Genomic DNA, 15,244 nt, shown 5'->3' on the forward strand with positions numbered 1-15,244 from the left:
TTAGGCGGTGGCCGCCCTTTGCAACGTTTCATATTCGGCCACTTCCATTGAATTTGTAGACGTAGCGAGTCAAGGTGCCCAAGTTGTATTGAATCAGCTGACGAATGGAATTTCCGTGTGGAAGAAAGTTACAAAACGCTGTGATTTTATTGGTCGAAAAACAATGCTTACTATAAACTTTGAATGCTAATATAATATCCAAGATTTCAACATTATTAACTTGAACGTTAAACGTGTAACCAAAACATTACAAAACTTTCTCTTGGCCAAAAACTTTGGTCAAACTGAAGCGATCAAAGCTTAAATACAACCCGGATTACCATTAGCGGCGCAGTATCCTTCTGTTGAAACTACAGGTATTTTATTTTTACTTTCCTTTGATTGTAAATTTGTGTTTTGTATTCAATTTTCTACCATGCTACTAAAGTATGATTTGAACAAGATATTGCTGCCATTTTACCCAGTCTTTTTAGATATTTACATACTGAAATTGTTAGCCAGCGAGGAGTTTGTGTATGTGGGCTCTCATTCACACTTTAGATGAACCTAAAACAATCTTTTCGGCAGCTTGCATTGCCATATTACAACAATTTTCGTTGCCTTTTTATACAAGGAATTTTTGGCGCTTTGATTTGGTTCAGTAATCAAATACATATTGTACATATTGTTATTGAATTCAATTAGTTCGGTATTAACATCGCCTAGTTTTTATTAGGAAACTTGTAACAAGAATACTTCTATTGGTCCTTTCTGACAAAAGTGTTGAAGTGCTTTCATGAAAATGTTGTATACTTTTGCATTGAGGCGAGAAAGTAATGCCAATTATTTAAGCTAAAATTTTACTCCATCATACAAGTTTGTAGGAATTTGGTTTGGCTTTTAAAATGCCATATGCTAAGAATAAACTTTCCCTGGTAAATTATTACGTGTCCCCTAAAAAGTTGATTATGTTGATGGGTACCTTAAGTTGGTCTAATGTCAACATCCCTTCTCTAATTCCGACACCCTTTTTATCAGCTGAAACAAAGGCTGAAACTGTTTTTCTTGGCTTAGTGGTCATAGAGGAATAATCCTTTTTCAATCAATTATTTTAAGCTTTCATACCGTAAATCCTCGAATAAGCACCGCGCTCGAATAAGCGTCCCCTTTTAGTTAAAATAATATTATAAGCGCCCTGCTCGAATAAGCGCCCGCTCGAATAAGTGCCCCGCTTGAATAAGCGCCCCCCTTTGAGCCTGAAAAATTAAATAAGTGCCCCCGGGCGCTAATTCAAGGATTTACGGTATTATTCCTGTCTCTAAAGAAGGGTGTCGGAATTAAACAAGGTATGTCGGTATTAGACCAACTTACAGTATATTGAACACAGACAATGGGCTATTTCATTTTAATCTACGCAGCAGGGATAAAATAGGGGTACCGAGCCTTGATTTTCCTAGGGGGTTTGGAACATTTTCGTGATGTTCCAAAGGTGTTTATTCAGGTTTTCAGGGGGATCTCTCTCTTAAGCCAGGAGATGTCAACGAACCCTATCGAACCAATTTTCGTAATCGAACTATCAAATTTCATCGAACAGTAATCGAAACTTTACAAGAAAATCTTCAATTTGATCAGTGTTTTTGTAGCTCAAATGGTTCCAGTTATTGCTAGCGCAACAGCTCTAGCCAAAATGATCCCCAACAATCATTGGATTAGTAGAAAAGAGTTGTTCATGCGCTCCAAGAATGATATCTGAACGAAAACAGTAAGTCAAACACATCGAACATCAATCAAACTAATCAAACTTTACCAGAATTTCTTGGTTCGATGACTGTTCGATTTGGTTCAGGGGGCGGTACAAAGGCAGGGTACTAACCCATAGCCGGGTGGTGGTGTCTATTCTTGCATTTCAAAAAAGTTAGTACCCGCTACTACTTTAGGGGTGGGGGTGTGTATTTTCCACTCTTCTAGCAAGTACAGGGTACTATTTGGGTACTTTTTCACAGAGTTTTGCTCCTTTTTCAATGAGTAGTCTTTTGTAATATTTTGACTTTTTTCAAATATTTATTATTTTTTTGAGTTGAAATTTTTTTTAATTGAAAAACTTTTTTTTCACTCTTTTGAGAAATTTTTTGATTTTTGTGAAGACAAAACTTCCGAAATGGTCAAGAAGTGTGTTATTAAAATCAAAGGACAAAAACCTCTGACTTAATCAGTGATAGTTTGTTTGAATTATCTGTCCATTTCAGTCAGAAAAACTAACATAGTACCCTCTCTTTTAGTCTAATCTGTAAAATATAAGATTTTAGGGGGTGGTGTCTCTATTTTTTACAGCAAAAACGAAGTAGTACGTGGTACTAAATATGGGTGGGTGGTACTAAAAAGAAATTGAGTGAAAAATCAAGTTACTACCCTATGGGTTAGTACCCTGCCTCTGTAACCCCCCTGTTTGGTTCGGTAATTGATTGACATCACCTGTAAACAGGCATCATAGAAGTAGAAATTTCCAGGGGTCTAAAAGTTCCTCAATACCTAGGCATGTTTAAAAGATAGAATAGCCCAATAACTCAATGCTACTAACACAATCTTATATCTAAATTACACAACAAAATTTCAGGTAATATTCAATTGGTTCAATGGCCATTCATCCCGTTATTGGGACTTGTCCCTCTTGAAATTACTAAAATTTACTAAAAACACTAGAAAAAGTGACTTGTTTGGCCACCAACAGACGCTGCCCTGAAATAAGATCAATCTGAGTTGATTGTGGAGGGTAATTTAAAATAGTCTGTGGTCTCAAAATCATTCTAGATATTTGCATTTTAGACAAATCTCAAACCTCATTTAAACTTGATGCATTTGTCTTTTATTCCATGTGTGAAAGTAGTTGATTACAAAAGCAAAAATTTTAGATTTCTCCTGGAATTTCAAGAATTTAAGGTAATATTCAATTGAAATTCGATTGGGCAAATCCAATTTGATTTTTATTGGTTCAATCACCAATTTTGTTTGATTGAGATCTTTTGCTAAATTTTGTAATTGACCAATTGAATCTTTTTGTTCTAGTTGGTGCTGCAAGACTTGACCGGATTGGACAAGAAAAATGGAACATGGACAAGATATACCATTAAACATCAATGGAGCCATTGGTGATATCAATTCCTCAAAATTATTGAATGGAAGCTACTCCCCTGAAGAACCTGCCCTTACCAACGGTGACTCTCATGCTACAACGACTACAAGTGAAGATGCTACCCCAACCTATGCTGATGCCTTCCCTCCACTCTCTTCATCCTCAGCTGGCCCTTCAGCCTCTAAACAATCTGTCTGGGCTACAGGTGGTACTGGTGCTGCAGTCTCCAAAGTTAAACAACCACAAAAACAACAAAAGTTTATGTCATCTGACTCATCTCAAGTTTTCAAAATCCCTTTTGAAGAAAGACGATTCAAGAATTTGACCCCTTTTGTTGGAGATGTTGACAAGCAGAATCAAATAATTTTGGATGTGATGCAGAAAACTGGTGCTACTATTGAAGTCAGTGTTACTAAAGATCAATGCCTTACAATCATGGTCTCTGGTAAACGAGAAGCTGCCCGTGATGCTAGAGCACGTATTACAGCTGGTCTGCAAACTCAAGCTAGTATTGAAATGGTCACCCCAAAGGAACATCACAAATTCATCCTTGGAAAAGGTGGAAAGAGACTTCAAGAGTTGGAACTTCTCACCCAAACCAAAATCACCATACCAAAAGAATCGGATATAATTCGCATTGTTGGAACAAAAGAAGGCATTGATAGAGCAAAACATGAAATTCAATTAATTTCTGATGAACAGGTAATTTTGATTTTCTTATTCATTAATTATGAAAAGAGAATCACTTTAAAAAAGACTAGCTTCTTTGATTGAAATCATTGAATTTGAAATATCTTTTCTCTCCCTTTTTAGTGTTAAATAGTTCTTCTTTTTTCAATTATAGGCAAAATTGGCATTTGAGCGCTTGAACATTCCCAAGATCTACCACCCATTCATCTGTGGCCCTGATAATGAAAAAGCAAAGGAAATTGCAAATGCTACAGGTGCTCGAATCAACATCCCTCCTGCTTCTGTTGAGAAAGATGAAATGACTGTTGCTGGTGAAAAAGATGCTGTACAAAAAGCCGTTCAAATCATTATGGATATTTACAAAGATAAGGAAAAGAGAACAAAGACAGTTTCTGTTGAGGTGAGTTTTAAATGCTCTTTTTGCTTATCTTGATTACTTTATTTTGGGCCCTTTCAGCTCTGTTTGCTAGGGGTCCAGCTGATTTGATGGTACACAACAGGCAAGGCTCTTGTAATGTTCCATTTTTGTAATTGCCAAAATCCCAGTTTGATTTGATTGAAATAATTCATCTTTTAAAACATCTTTTAATGAATTAAGTTGGCTATGAAGGAAGTACTCTTCCCAAATCTTTAGGTCAAGAAAACCCAACACAAGTATGTTAATGGACCCAGAGGTGCTGGTATTCAAGACATTTTGCGTACAACTGGTGTTTCAATTGAAATGCCACCTGCAGGTAGTGACAATGTAACCATCACTCTTCGTGGAGACCCAGACAAACTTGGAAATGCTTTAACCCTTCTTTATGAAAAGGTGAGTCTCCTACCTTATATATCTTTATCAATTCAAAATCTAATTTGTTTAACAAATATTGCGAGCACTTTTTTCGATTTTCAAATGCCTTTCAACAATTTGGCCCCAGGATATTCTGTTGAAGAATTATGATTTTATTTTCAAATAACCATTAAAAAATGACTTTGCTTCATGCCAAAAGCTCTTTACTCTTAAAAATGATAGGCAAACAGTGTGATCAGTACTGAGATCAATGCACCAACATGGCTTCATAGATTTATTATTGGTAGACAAGGAGCAAACATCAAGAAGATCATTAAGGATTTGGACAACAAGGTTAGTTACATACATTTTAAATGTATTATTATGGAGCTGTGAAATCTAAAAAATTTCAACCGTCTAGGCTATACCTTTGAGTGAATCATTATGTTATACACTCTACGATACTTGAATCCTGATTTATTACAGCCAAATCTCTCCATGAAACTGATATTTTGCCTTTAATGTCCTGTGGCCCCTTTCAGCTAAAGGAAGAAATTTATTAATATGAGTTACTTTAAAGACATTCGCCTTTTTTAAATACTTTTAGGTACATGTTGAATTTGTTGAAAACAAGATCATGATTTCTGGACCCCCTACTGAAGTACAAGCCGCTGAAAACCTTTTGGAATCCTCCCTCAAAGAGCTGGTAAGTACAATGTCCTTTGTTTATATTTCAACTCGATGTAGCGTTACAAAGATAAAGAATATGAAAGGACTCTGAAACGATTCAGAACCCTCATTTTGAAATAATTTTTCATCTTTTTTAGAAAAACACCATGTCTTACGAAGACATCAAAGTTGATCAAAAATGGCACAGGCATATCATTGGTAAAGCTGGATCAAACATTGGTAGAATCAAGAATGAAACCGGTACCTCTATCAATATCCCTTCTGATGAAGAAAAATCAAATGTGATTCGTATTGAAGGAAGCCCTGATGGAGTTGCTGCAGCAAAGAAGGCTATTTTGGATATGGCTAGCAAAATGGTAAGATTTTATGAACAGTAAATCCTATTAATAGTAACAAATGTTTGAACAATTTTGATAATTTTAAACCATATTTAAAGTAATTTCTTTAGCAAAACTTGGAAAAACATTTTTCTGCATTTATAGGACAACGAAAAATCAAGAGACATCATCATTGAAAACAAACTCCACAAGAACATTATCGGTCAAAAAGGAGATAAGGTTCGGGAGATTCGTGAAAAGTTTCCTGATGTGCAAATCTCTTTTCCTGATGCTGACAAGAAATCTGATGTTGTTACTTTACGTGGGCCCAAGGAAGATGTTGACAAATGCTTTAACCACATGAAAAAGTTGGTCACTGAACTTGTTGCTTCAAGCTACAAATGTGAAGTGCCCATTATGAAACGTTTCCATGGAAATGTCATTGGACGTGCTGGTGCCAACATCAAGAAAATCAAGGAAGAAACTGGAACCCAAATCGATATCCCTGCTGAAAATAGTACTAGTGACGTCATCATTGTGACAGGACACAAAGCTCAAGCTGAAAAAGCAAGAGACATGATTCTGAAGATCCAAAACGAATTGGTAATTTTCCTTTTTTTCTTTACCTGTGCCTATGGTTCTGGCAATTCGAAGAAGAATTATTGTGGAGTCCACACTACATAAAATTTCCAACTAGATTTAAGGAATCATTCTTGAGCAATGTTGACTTAGTAAGTATACTATCTTTATGATTTCTGTTCTAGGCTAACATTATTACTGAAGAATTGAAGATCCCACAAAAATTGCATAGCTCTATGATTGGACAAAAAGGCAAGCTCATTCACAGTATCACAGCTGAATGTGGTGATGTCAACATTCGATTCCCTCAAGATGGTGTGACCAGTGATGCCATCTCCATTCGAGGAACAGCCGAAGATGTTGAAAAAGCTAAGGTAAATAATCGTTGTTTTCAACTTTCCGAGAAACAGGTACACAAATAGGGTACACGAATACATAATTTTTCGAACTTTCTAATCCGTTATTTTGATTTTATCTGAAGGTTCAATTGAAGAAACTTGCTGAAGAACGCCTTGAGAATAGTTTTACAGAGGAGATCACCGCTAAACCAGAACACCACCGTTTCTTGATCGGACGTAATGGAGCAAACATCCAAAAACTTCGTGAAAGCACCGGCGCACGTATTGTATTCCCAACACGACAAGACGACAATAAGGAAATCATTACCATCATTGGAAAGAAAGAATCTGTCCAACAAGCTAAGAAAGAATTGGAAGCCAAGATTGAAGCTCTGGTAAGTGTGGTGTAAACTTGTTTGAAAAATCCAGATGGCAGGGAGTTTTGATAAGATACTTTAATAATTGGTCATTTGAAGTAATAAAAATGACGTGTGCTTTAGAAAAAGTAACAATAGTTATTACCAACTAAATCAAATAAGATCTTGTAAAAACTCCATCTCGTCCCAAAAAATCATTATCCAAAATATTGACGCTAAAACTATACACAATAAATATTGTTTGAACTCGTGCGTATAGTCTTGTGTATTATATGTAATTTTTTTTCTTTAATTCTACAGAGCAATGTTGTTGAGAGTGAAATTTTGATCGACCCTAAATATCACAAACATTTGGCTGCTCGAAGAGCACAAATCTTGAACGATCTTTCTGAAGAGTTTGGTGGTGTCACTATCAGTTTGCCAAAAGACCAAGCTACCAGCAAAGTTGCGGTTAAAGGTAAACTTTTAAAATAACCCTTTGGAAATGAAATTTTATGCTTAATCTATTAGCTTGGCTGCTTTTCGTTCTTTTACTGGACGCTACGGGTGACAATAAAGTTGATGAACGTGTCTTTAATGGATGAGGAGTCAGTTTCTTACGTTTCAATTCGAGTATTTTATTTCACGAGCTTGAAAATCGTAATTTGATATTTTACTTAGTAACCCATAAATTTACACCCAACTCTGTAGGTGCGAAGGAATGTGTCGAAGGTGCCAAGAATCGATTGAAGGAAATTGTTGACGATTTGGAACAGATGACTGAGATTCAATGTATTGTTGTGCAGAAGCATCACCGAAACTTGTTGGGCAACAAAGGCAAATATGTTCAAGACATTAGCGCCAAGTTCAGCGTTCAGATCAAATTTCCTGATCGCCGAAAAGCTGAAGACCCACCGCTCGATGAGGCTCCACCAGAGGGTGAAGTGAATAAGAATGATATCATTATTATTCTTGGTAGAAAAGATAATGCTGAAAACGCTAAAGCCGCTCTTATGGTATGTTTCCCATACTCTTTGAACGTTGTTGTTGCTCTGTTTTACAATTTCATTTTCATCATTGAAATTTCTAGTTGATAAGTTATAATGTATACGAATGAAAGAGTACGTATGATTTCTCTTTAACTGTATCATTAACCATCATCCTTTGTGGCTATTAACTAACGTAAAACACTTACTTCAGGAATTGATTCCAGTTTCAAAAGAAGTAATGATCCCCTTCGACAATCACCGTTTCATTATCGGACAAAAAGGTGCCGGCATCCGAAAATTGATGGATGACCATGACGTCAACATTAACGTACCACCACCAGAACGTAAAGAAGAAATCATCATTGTTACCGGACCAATTGCCAACGTTGAGAAAGCTATTATTGCTTTGAATGTTCGCAATGATGAAATTGAATCTGGGAATGAAGATCGCCGTTTGAGACAATTCGAATTGATTTTGGATGTTCCACACAGACATCACCCTAAATTGATTGGTAAGTTTTGATTGATTGATTGATTGATTGATTGATTTTTCTAAATTTGACATTGTTTATAAAATTCTTAATCGAATCGAATATTATTGCCCAAAAAGTTCGAAAGTCAAGAACTCTCATTTTGTTTCTATACCATGAGTCTGCCAGCATGTGTTTTTCTTTTTTGCGTTTGGTTTCTAATTGTTTTTCAATCGGCTACTTCCGGTTGATGATGCCTCAAGCTTTAGCCGACAATCAACTTAATTGCTGTAAATGGACACATTTTTATGACTTCCTATATACAGATTCACGATTGTCATTATAAACCGCTTTTTGTTCGCTAATAACAATGTTTCTTAAATTTCCTTTGCTATTAAGGGAACAAAAAACAAGATTTTTTCCAGGGACCGCCAAACTTTGAATTCAGTGCCTAATTTTCAAAGTTTTAGTCCCAGCTTTACGATACTTCTTTCCATAGACAACCCACTAATACACACTTCTTATTATAAATCAACATCATTGCAGGCCTCGTTTTCAAATGAAATAATTATTTCAAACGACATTTGCACATCTACCTTAAAGGAAGAAATTTTGGCGGGAATTTAATTTGGCGGATGGCCAAAAAAGTTTTTTCAGAGGGAATTTAATTTGGCGGATGGACGAAAAAAACTAAATTTGGCGGGAATTTAATTTGGCGGTCGCTTAAAAATTTAACCTTAAAGATGGCGTCAAAACAGCGAAAAAATACCAAAAACACCTTAAAAGAGATCAAATTTTCAAAATGTTTAATTTGGCGGGAATTTAATTTGGCGGATGGCGGAAAAAAGAAATTATGGCGGGAACTTAATTTGGCGGATTTCAGTCAAATCCGCCAAATCCGCCAAATTTTCTTTCCGCCAAAATTTCTTCCTTTAAGGTAAAATGTTTTCCCAAAAGACCGTTTTCAATTTTGATATAAAACTGCAAACGCTTGTGCCAACATTAATTATGTCTGATGGCGTTGCAGTATCTTCGTAAAAATATTCTGAAAACGAGGACCGCACTTATTTTTCATATAGAATAACCAAATTTGTTTTCCTATACAGGACGCAAAGGTGCCGTCATTCAAAAACTTCGCGATGATTTTGGTGTCATGATTAATGTTCCCTCTCCCAAGACCCCCACTGAAGATGATAAGGCTGACCAGATTAAACTCATTGGTTACGAAGACAGATGCGTGAAAGCTAAGGCTGCTATCGACGAGATGATCCGAGAATTGGTACGTTTTATATTTCCTTCTTTTCCACTGTTTCTATCCTTTGATTGGTAAAATAATTATCAAGTCACCAAAACTATCCTGTTAACTTTCTGCATTCTCCAAATTTAAAAATACTCTCAAGTCTGTTAAGTCTATTTTAAGTCTTGTATGAAAAATCTATTTACTTCCATCACTGATGGATGTCAAATAATAAATGCCACATTTATTTAAAATGAATCTTCCAATGATGACTAGCTTAGGCTAGATTTGCTAATCCCAGCTCTCTGAGAACTTCCTGACTGAGAAAAGCAACTGAGGTAGATTCGACTTTAACAGTGCTTATGATGAATTGCATTTCGCGACGTTTTTGAGACTCTGAAAGGATATCATTTATCGTAATAGTTTAAGGGCTGGTCTCCAATTTCGCGTGAAACTTTCTAACGTTTTTGTATGTAAGGTCATTGGTCGGTTGGAAAAGGAAGCAATTTTATTGGGCAAATCTGACGTAACGGTTTAAAAAAGTTGAACTTCTCTCAACTTTTTCTTTCGCTGGAAACTTTTTTGATGACGTAATCTTTTCTGCAGGCAAAAACGATTACTTTAATAATTTAAGCGTATATTAGCGAGTCAGGAAAATCTTGATTTTTTTTGGATTTATTTTAGCGAATCACGATTTCAAAAAATTTCGCGTGGATAAATTTTAGCGAATACTCGTATTATATTATTAACCGAATTCGTTTTCTAGCATTTCTTTGCACTGAAATCCTTTTTATTGATAAAAATGTATCAAGGCAATATAACCAGAAATTTCGCACAGATAAATTTTAGAAATCTGTCGATTCGGTGTTTTTTAGCGAGATTTATTTTAGCGAAAATAGGGAAAACTCGCTAAAACGCTAAAATTAGTCTCGCTAAAATTTTTACAATTAAAGTCACTAAAAGTTATCGGTCATTTCGCGCGAAAGTGGAGAGCGGCCTTTAACAGTTTTAAAACAAAAGGAAGAACGATTTTTGCTCCCTATCTGAACACACTTTCTTTTGTGAATTTTGCTAACTATTTTCTCATCTAACCATAGGAAGAACAAATGGTCATGGAAATCGAAATCGACAGTCGTATACACAACCGCATCATTGGCCCGCGTGGAAAGAGCGTCCGCAAATTGATGGATCAGTTCAAGGTGGACATCCGATTCCCGAAAGGCGAAAAAGACAAGTGTGTAGTGACTGGACTTGAAGAAAACTGTGAAGCGTGTAAAGAACACTTGCAAATGTTGGAGGAAGAATATGTAAGTGTTATCCACTGATCTTTAACTACTTGACTGGGTCGGGCTACCCGTATATATAAGAAGCGTGTCCAGATTTAGAGTTGACTTGTCAGCGGTTAGCCCATCTATTGTATAAAGAATATGATATCTGTGGTGTTATCTTTCAAAGATATTTTTTTTGTTTTCTAACTCGACATATCCCTGCTGACATAAAATGGTTATAGTGCGTCGTGTTGTGGATGTTAGACTGGCATTGTTTTTACATTATTTGCTGGCTGAGATGGATTGAGTCTGGAATGTCAAAGGTCCATTATTGTCAATAGAACGCTAACTCGTTTTTTCATTGTAATTTTTATTTTTCTTCTTTAGATGGAAGAAGTGAATGAGCGAGCCCAAGAAAGAGACATGATGGATGCTTACATGGCGCCACGTCGTGGTGGTGGCGGTAACGCCCGTGGTGGAAACGATCTCTTCGGTTACGTCGTTAAGGATGCTCCTTGGAACGGTTCCGCTCAAAACGGAAAATCTGCTCCAGCTCCCGAAAACCCGAAATCTGTTTCAGTTCCCGATGCTGGAAACGAATCTGAATTTCCAGATCTTGGTTTGAAAGCTGCAAGTAATGGTCAAGGCAAAGCTTGGGGACCATGGGGCAACCACTAACTAGAGTCAACACCTAATGGAGTTTGATTTATTTTGGACACACGGCGACTTATGTTTAAAAAAAACTTGGATGTGTATTCTCTACTTAAAGATACTTGGACTTTCTACTATGGACTAGATTTATACGGATATCGATTTTAGCTTAGTCATAAATGGGGTTAAAAATGAAGGTGTGGTGGGCGGTGTATGGTGGTTTCGTTATGCTCCAAATGTCTCACCTTCTACTAGATTTCTACGATGTTTTTTAAAAAAAATTATTAAAAAAAGTAAGTGATGGCAACGCTATGTTGTTTTTTCTTAAAACGCATGCGTACCTCGACAATTTTTTATACAGTATTTTTTTGCCATTTACTTTACTTTTTAACTATATTTAGTTTATGTTGCTTACGAAAAAATTACCAATTGATTTGTCAAATTGTACATAGGTAACAATGTGTTTTATTAACTTATTTAGGTTACTGTCTACCTTCTTTCTCTTTTCGCTTTGCCTTTTTCTTCTTTTTCGGTTTTTCGTTCACGTTTTCTTTTACGTTCAAACGTTACGTGGGCTTTTATTGTCAACATTATTTTGAATTTTTATATCTATCTATTCATGAACATTTTGTCATATTCGTGGTAAAAAACAATCATATTTGCACTAGTAAAGTTCTAAACTACTCTTTTCTTAATTTTAGAATTTTCAACAAAATATTATATTTAGCAGAATTTTTTTTCCTATTTCGCTTATTTTCATTTTATTTTCTGAATTTATTATTTACTTGTGACGAACGAATTTTGTTAAAAGTGTCGCCTTATTCGCCCGGTGGTGGTGTCCCGGTATTTTTAGTGCCAAAAATGAGATATGATTATTTCGTGAAAATGAAATATCAGCTATACCATATATTTACCACTTTGTGAGTTTTTATTTATTCCCTGTGTCCTCAAACTAAATTTAGAAATCGTCTTTGAAGGTTATCTTGTACTTGTTACTTGAAAGATACTGAAGTTGATTAGAATTGATGTAGAATTTGGGTCAATTGACTTCCGTTTGAAATGAGTTTAAAATTTCGTAAAAAAATCAACCCATAGGCTTTAATCTAGGCTTTGAAAGGCCAAGAAATAAGGGCGGCCCTTAGCTCTTTCAGGACGGTCCCAGCTAATTTCGTTTCATTTGGAAAGATACTTTTCGGCTGCCAAACATGACCTATTTAGATTGCTCCGAAGCATCGTCTAGCTCCGAAGCTGAGATAATTGCATCTGAAGTTGGAACTTCTAAAAAACGAAGAAAATCTATTTTTTTCGATTTTCGTTGCCCGAAAGAGTTGGACCCTCTGTGCAAAAAGTCTTTCGCAGATTATGTGCCAGCTTGGTTTTTTTCTTATTTCTTCAGAGTAGCTACACCGCTGCAATACCCGAATTTCAGTCATTTTTGTTGCTTGAATGTTACGCAAACTTTTAAAAAGATAGTCATAAGCTCGGTACTAGTAATTTCCGGAAAAGAAAAATATAAGCCTTTGAGACCTCCCTCCTTTGTAAACTTTCAGTTGATCAATTCTTAAAACAGTGAAAAACTAGACGTTTCGAACCAAAACTAGTTTAATCATGACCTACCAGAGGCCACATGAAAACTTCATTGAACTGAATTCTTTATGTTTGATTTTGCTTGAAAAAAACGTAATCTTTTCAGGTCGGGGTCTAAATTTCAATAAGCAAACCTTGTTGAACTGAGAAAGGTTACAGAAAGGGTATTTGTAAAAACAACCTCAAAGTATCACGTATTTTTATTTCTCACAAAAACTTTCTTGGAATACACTCTTCTCGAGATGCATAAATTTATTGTTGTCCTCGTTTTCAAACAGATTTCATTGCTATAAAATTACATATTTACAACGATAATTGTGTTGTTTACACCTCATAAGACATTTTGAATTTCAAGTACTTTTGTTTTAGAGTTAATGTTTGCCTTTTGGGAATTTAAATTGGTTTAAATGTATAATTTCATAGCAATGAAATCTGTTTGAAAACGAGGACAACAATAAATTTATGCATCTCGAGAAAAGTGTATTAAAATATCCATAATCGGATATAGTCGAACCCGTTGAGCAAACACGAACGGCGCACGTATGACCGAATAGAATATTATACTCCGGTGCACCTTGTCCTCAAGTGCAGATAATTTTAGCAATTTTTTGCCTTTTGGGCGAATTTCCGAGGTATGTCCGGACCAAAATTTATCAGGTGCGCTCTTCCAGTGCTGAACTTGGTATTTCCGAATTTTTCCTCGAGTGCAGCCTTGTCAAACTCTGCAAACTGGGATTTCTTTTGCCATAATGTTGGAAACATAATGTTTTACATAATTACACTTGAATTTATCTTTCCAACGTAAATTTCAGAAAAAATATTCAATGAATCTCACAACAGGGTGCTCATTTGAGAGGAGAATTTATTTAGTGTTTAAACAAGATAGAAGTGATAACGAGGTTATGGAAAAAAGTTAGGGAACATTATATCATCTCCTTTTTTTGATACCCAATTAATTTCTAGTGAGTTTATGATTACTTATCCTCAAATAAAAAGATTGCACAACTTTGAAATGTGAAGATTATTATTATGACATCATAAATATTAGCACACCACAAACTCATATAGTTGGTTCACCTTTATGAGAAACTGAAAATTATTTTCTCTCATATCTCCTCGTTTTATTCAGCTGTTTTGTTTATAAACAAGATGACCAATTTAGTACCCAATCCTCTTTAGAAATTAGTTTCGCTTTCCAGCGCTCTTGAAATTTAAATCGAGACAAGGTCAATGAGACACAGAAACCAAGGATTAGATTATCTTAAACTTTTGTTCTCAGTCCTTTGTGTTTTTGTTCACAGTGGTACTTGTAACGAAGTTTATGAAATGCAAACAAATTAACTTTTAATAATAGACTACTGATGATAAAATCATAAAACACACGCAATTTTAACATCGTGGTCTATGTAACGTTAACACGGCGGTCAGCATGGTGGTTTTGGTCACGGTTCATGTTATTCTCACGGCCATTCACTTTTGTTCACCCCTGCCTCAGTGACTCGGTTGGAATTCTTTGACCAGATAAAAGAGGGAGCTAAATACCATCTTATTTTTTAAAGGGTGGGATTTCATTCTATTGTTCATGGGTAGAAATGTAGGGAAAATTTTAATTTCAATGTCACTCCCAGTGGGAATGAGGGATGATTAGTATCAAATATTTTTCTTGCAGAGGAGAAACCTTGGGCCGATTTTTTTAAGTGAGAAGTAAATGAGGTCTTACCGGACCTGTAACACAGTGTGTTTTTGTGAGGTTTATCAATTGCATAACAAATTTGACTTTTTTTAAAATAAACTATACTTTTTTTGAGATTAGTATAAGACTTTGACTGACACTAGAGTGAACTTAATCTTCCTTATAACCCTACTTAGGTTGAATATATTTTTTCTCTCGGTTTATTTACATCAATTGACAAATTTGTGTTGTAAAACTTGGCGACTTTCTTATAACTAGGAAACCTTTTCTTTATTTTTCGTCACTCGATGATATATCAGACCATCATTAAGCCATATCACGCCATAGTACAACAAAAATATAGAAAACTCAAGGACAGGAGCTAAACTAGAGAAACTTTTTATAATCTTAACGTTAATCTGTGTTAACCTACCTAAATTCTCTATGTCATTTTGAGAACTTGAGTTTCCTTTTTTGGTAAAAACTTCCTGTATGTTTTGATATAAGTTCATCAAGACT

The 15,244-nt window shown here is 35.5% G+C and overlaps 1 protein-coding gene across 1 annotated transcript; it reads left to right on the plus strand.

Moving 5' to 3' along the window:
- The first annotated feature begins 57 nt into the window (after window positions 1-57).
- LOC136815607 (vigilin-like) lies at window positions 58-12,375 on the plus strand. The gene is made up of 16 exons (XM_067072061.1): window positions 58-356; window positions 3,043-3,811; window positions 3,954-4,199; window positions 4,434-4,610; window positions 4,815-4,925; window positions 5,179-5,277; window positions 5,399-5,617; window positions 5,744-6,181; window positions 6,343-6,531; window positions 6,639-6,890; window positions 7,173-7,329; window positions 7,563-7,867; window positions 8,052-8,352; window positions 9,417-9,589; window positions 10,645-10,854; window positions 11,203-12,375. The coding sequence occupies exons 2-16, from the start codon at window positions 3,080-3,082 to the stop codon at window positions 11,491-11,493; spliced, it is 3,900 nt and encodes a 1,299-aa protein (XP_066928162.1). The 5' UTR covers window positions 58-356; window positions 3,043-3,079; the 3' UTR covers window positions 11,494-12,375.
- The last annotated feature ends 2,869 nt before the right edge of the window (window positions 12,376-15,244 follow it).

This window comes from Clytia hemisphaerica, unplaced genomic scaffold (genome assembly GCF_902728285.1).
Source record: "Clytia hemisphaerica strain Z4C2 unplaced genomic scaffold, Clytia hemisphaerica genome assembly, whole genome shotgun sequence".
In the NCBI taxonomy this organism is placed as follows: Eukaryota; Metazoa; Cnidaria; class Hydrozoa; order Leptothecata; family Clytiidae; genus Clytia; species Clytia hemisphaerica.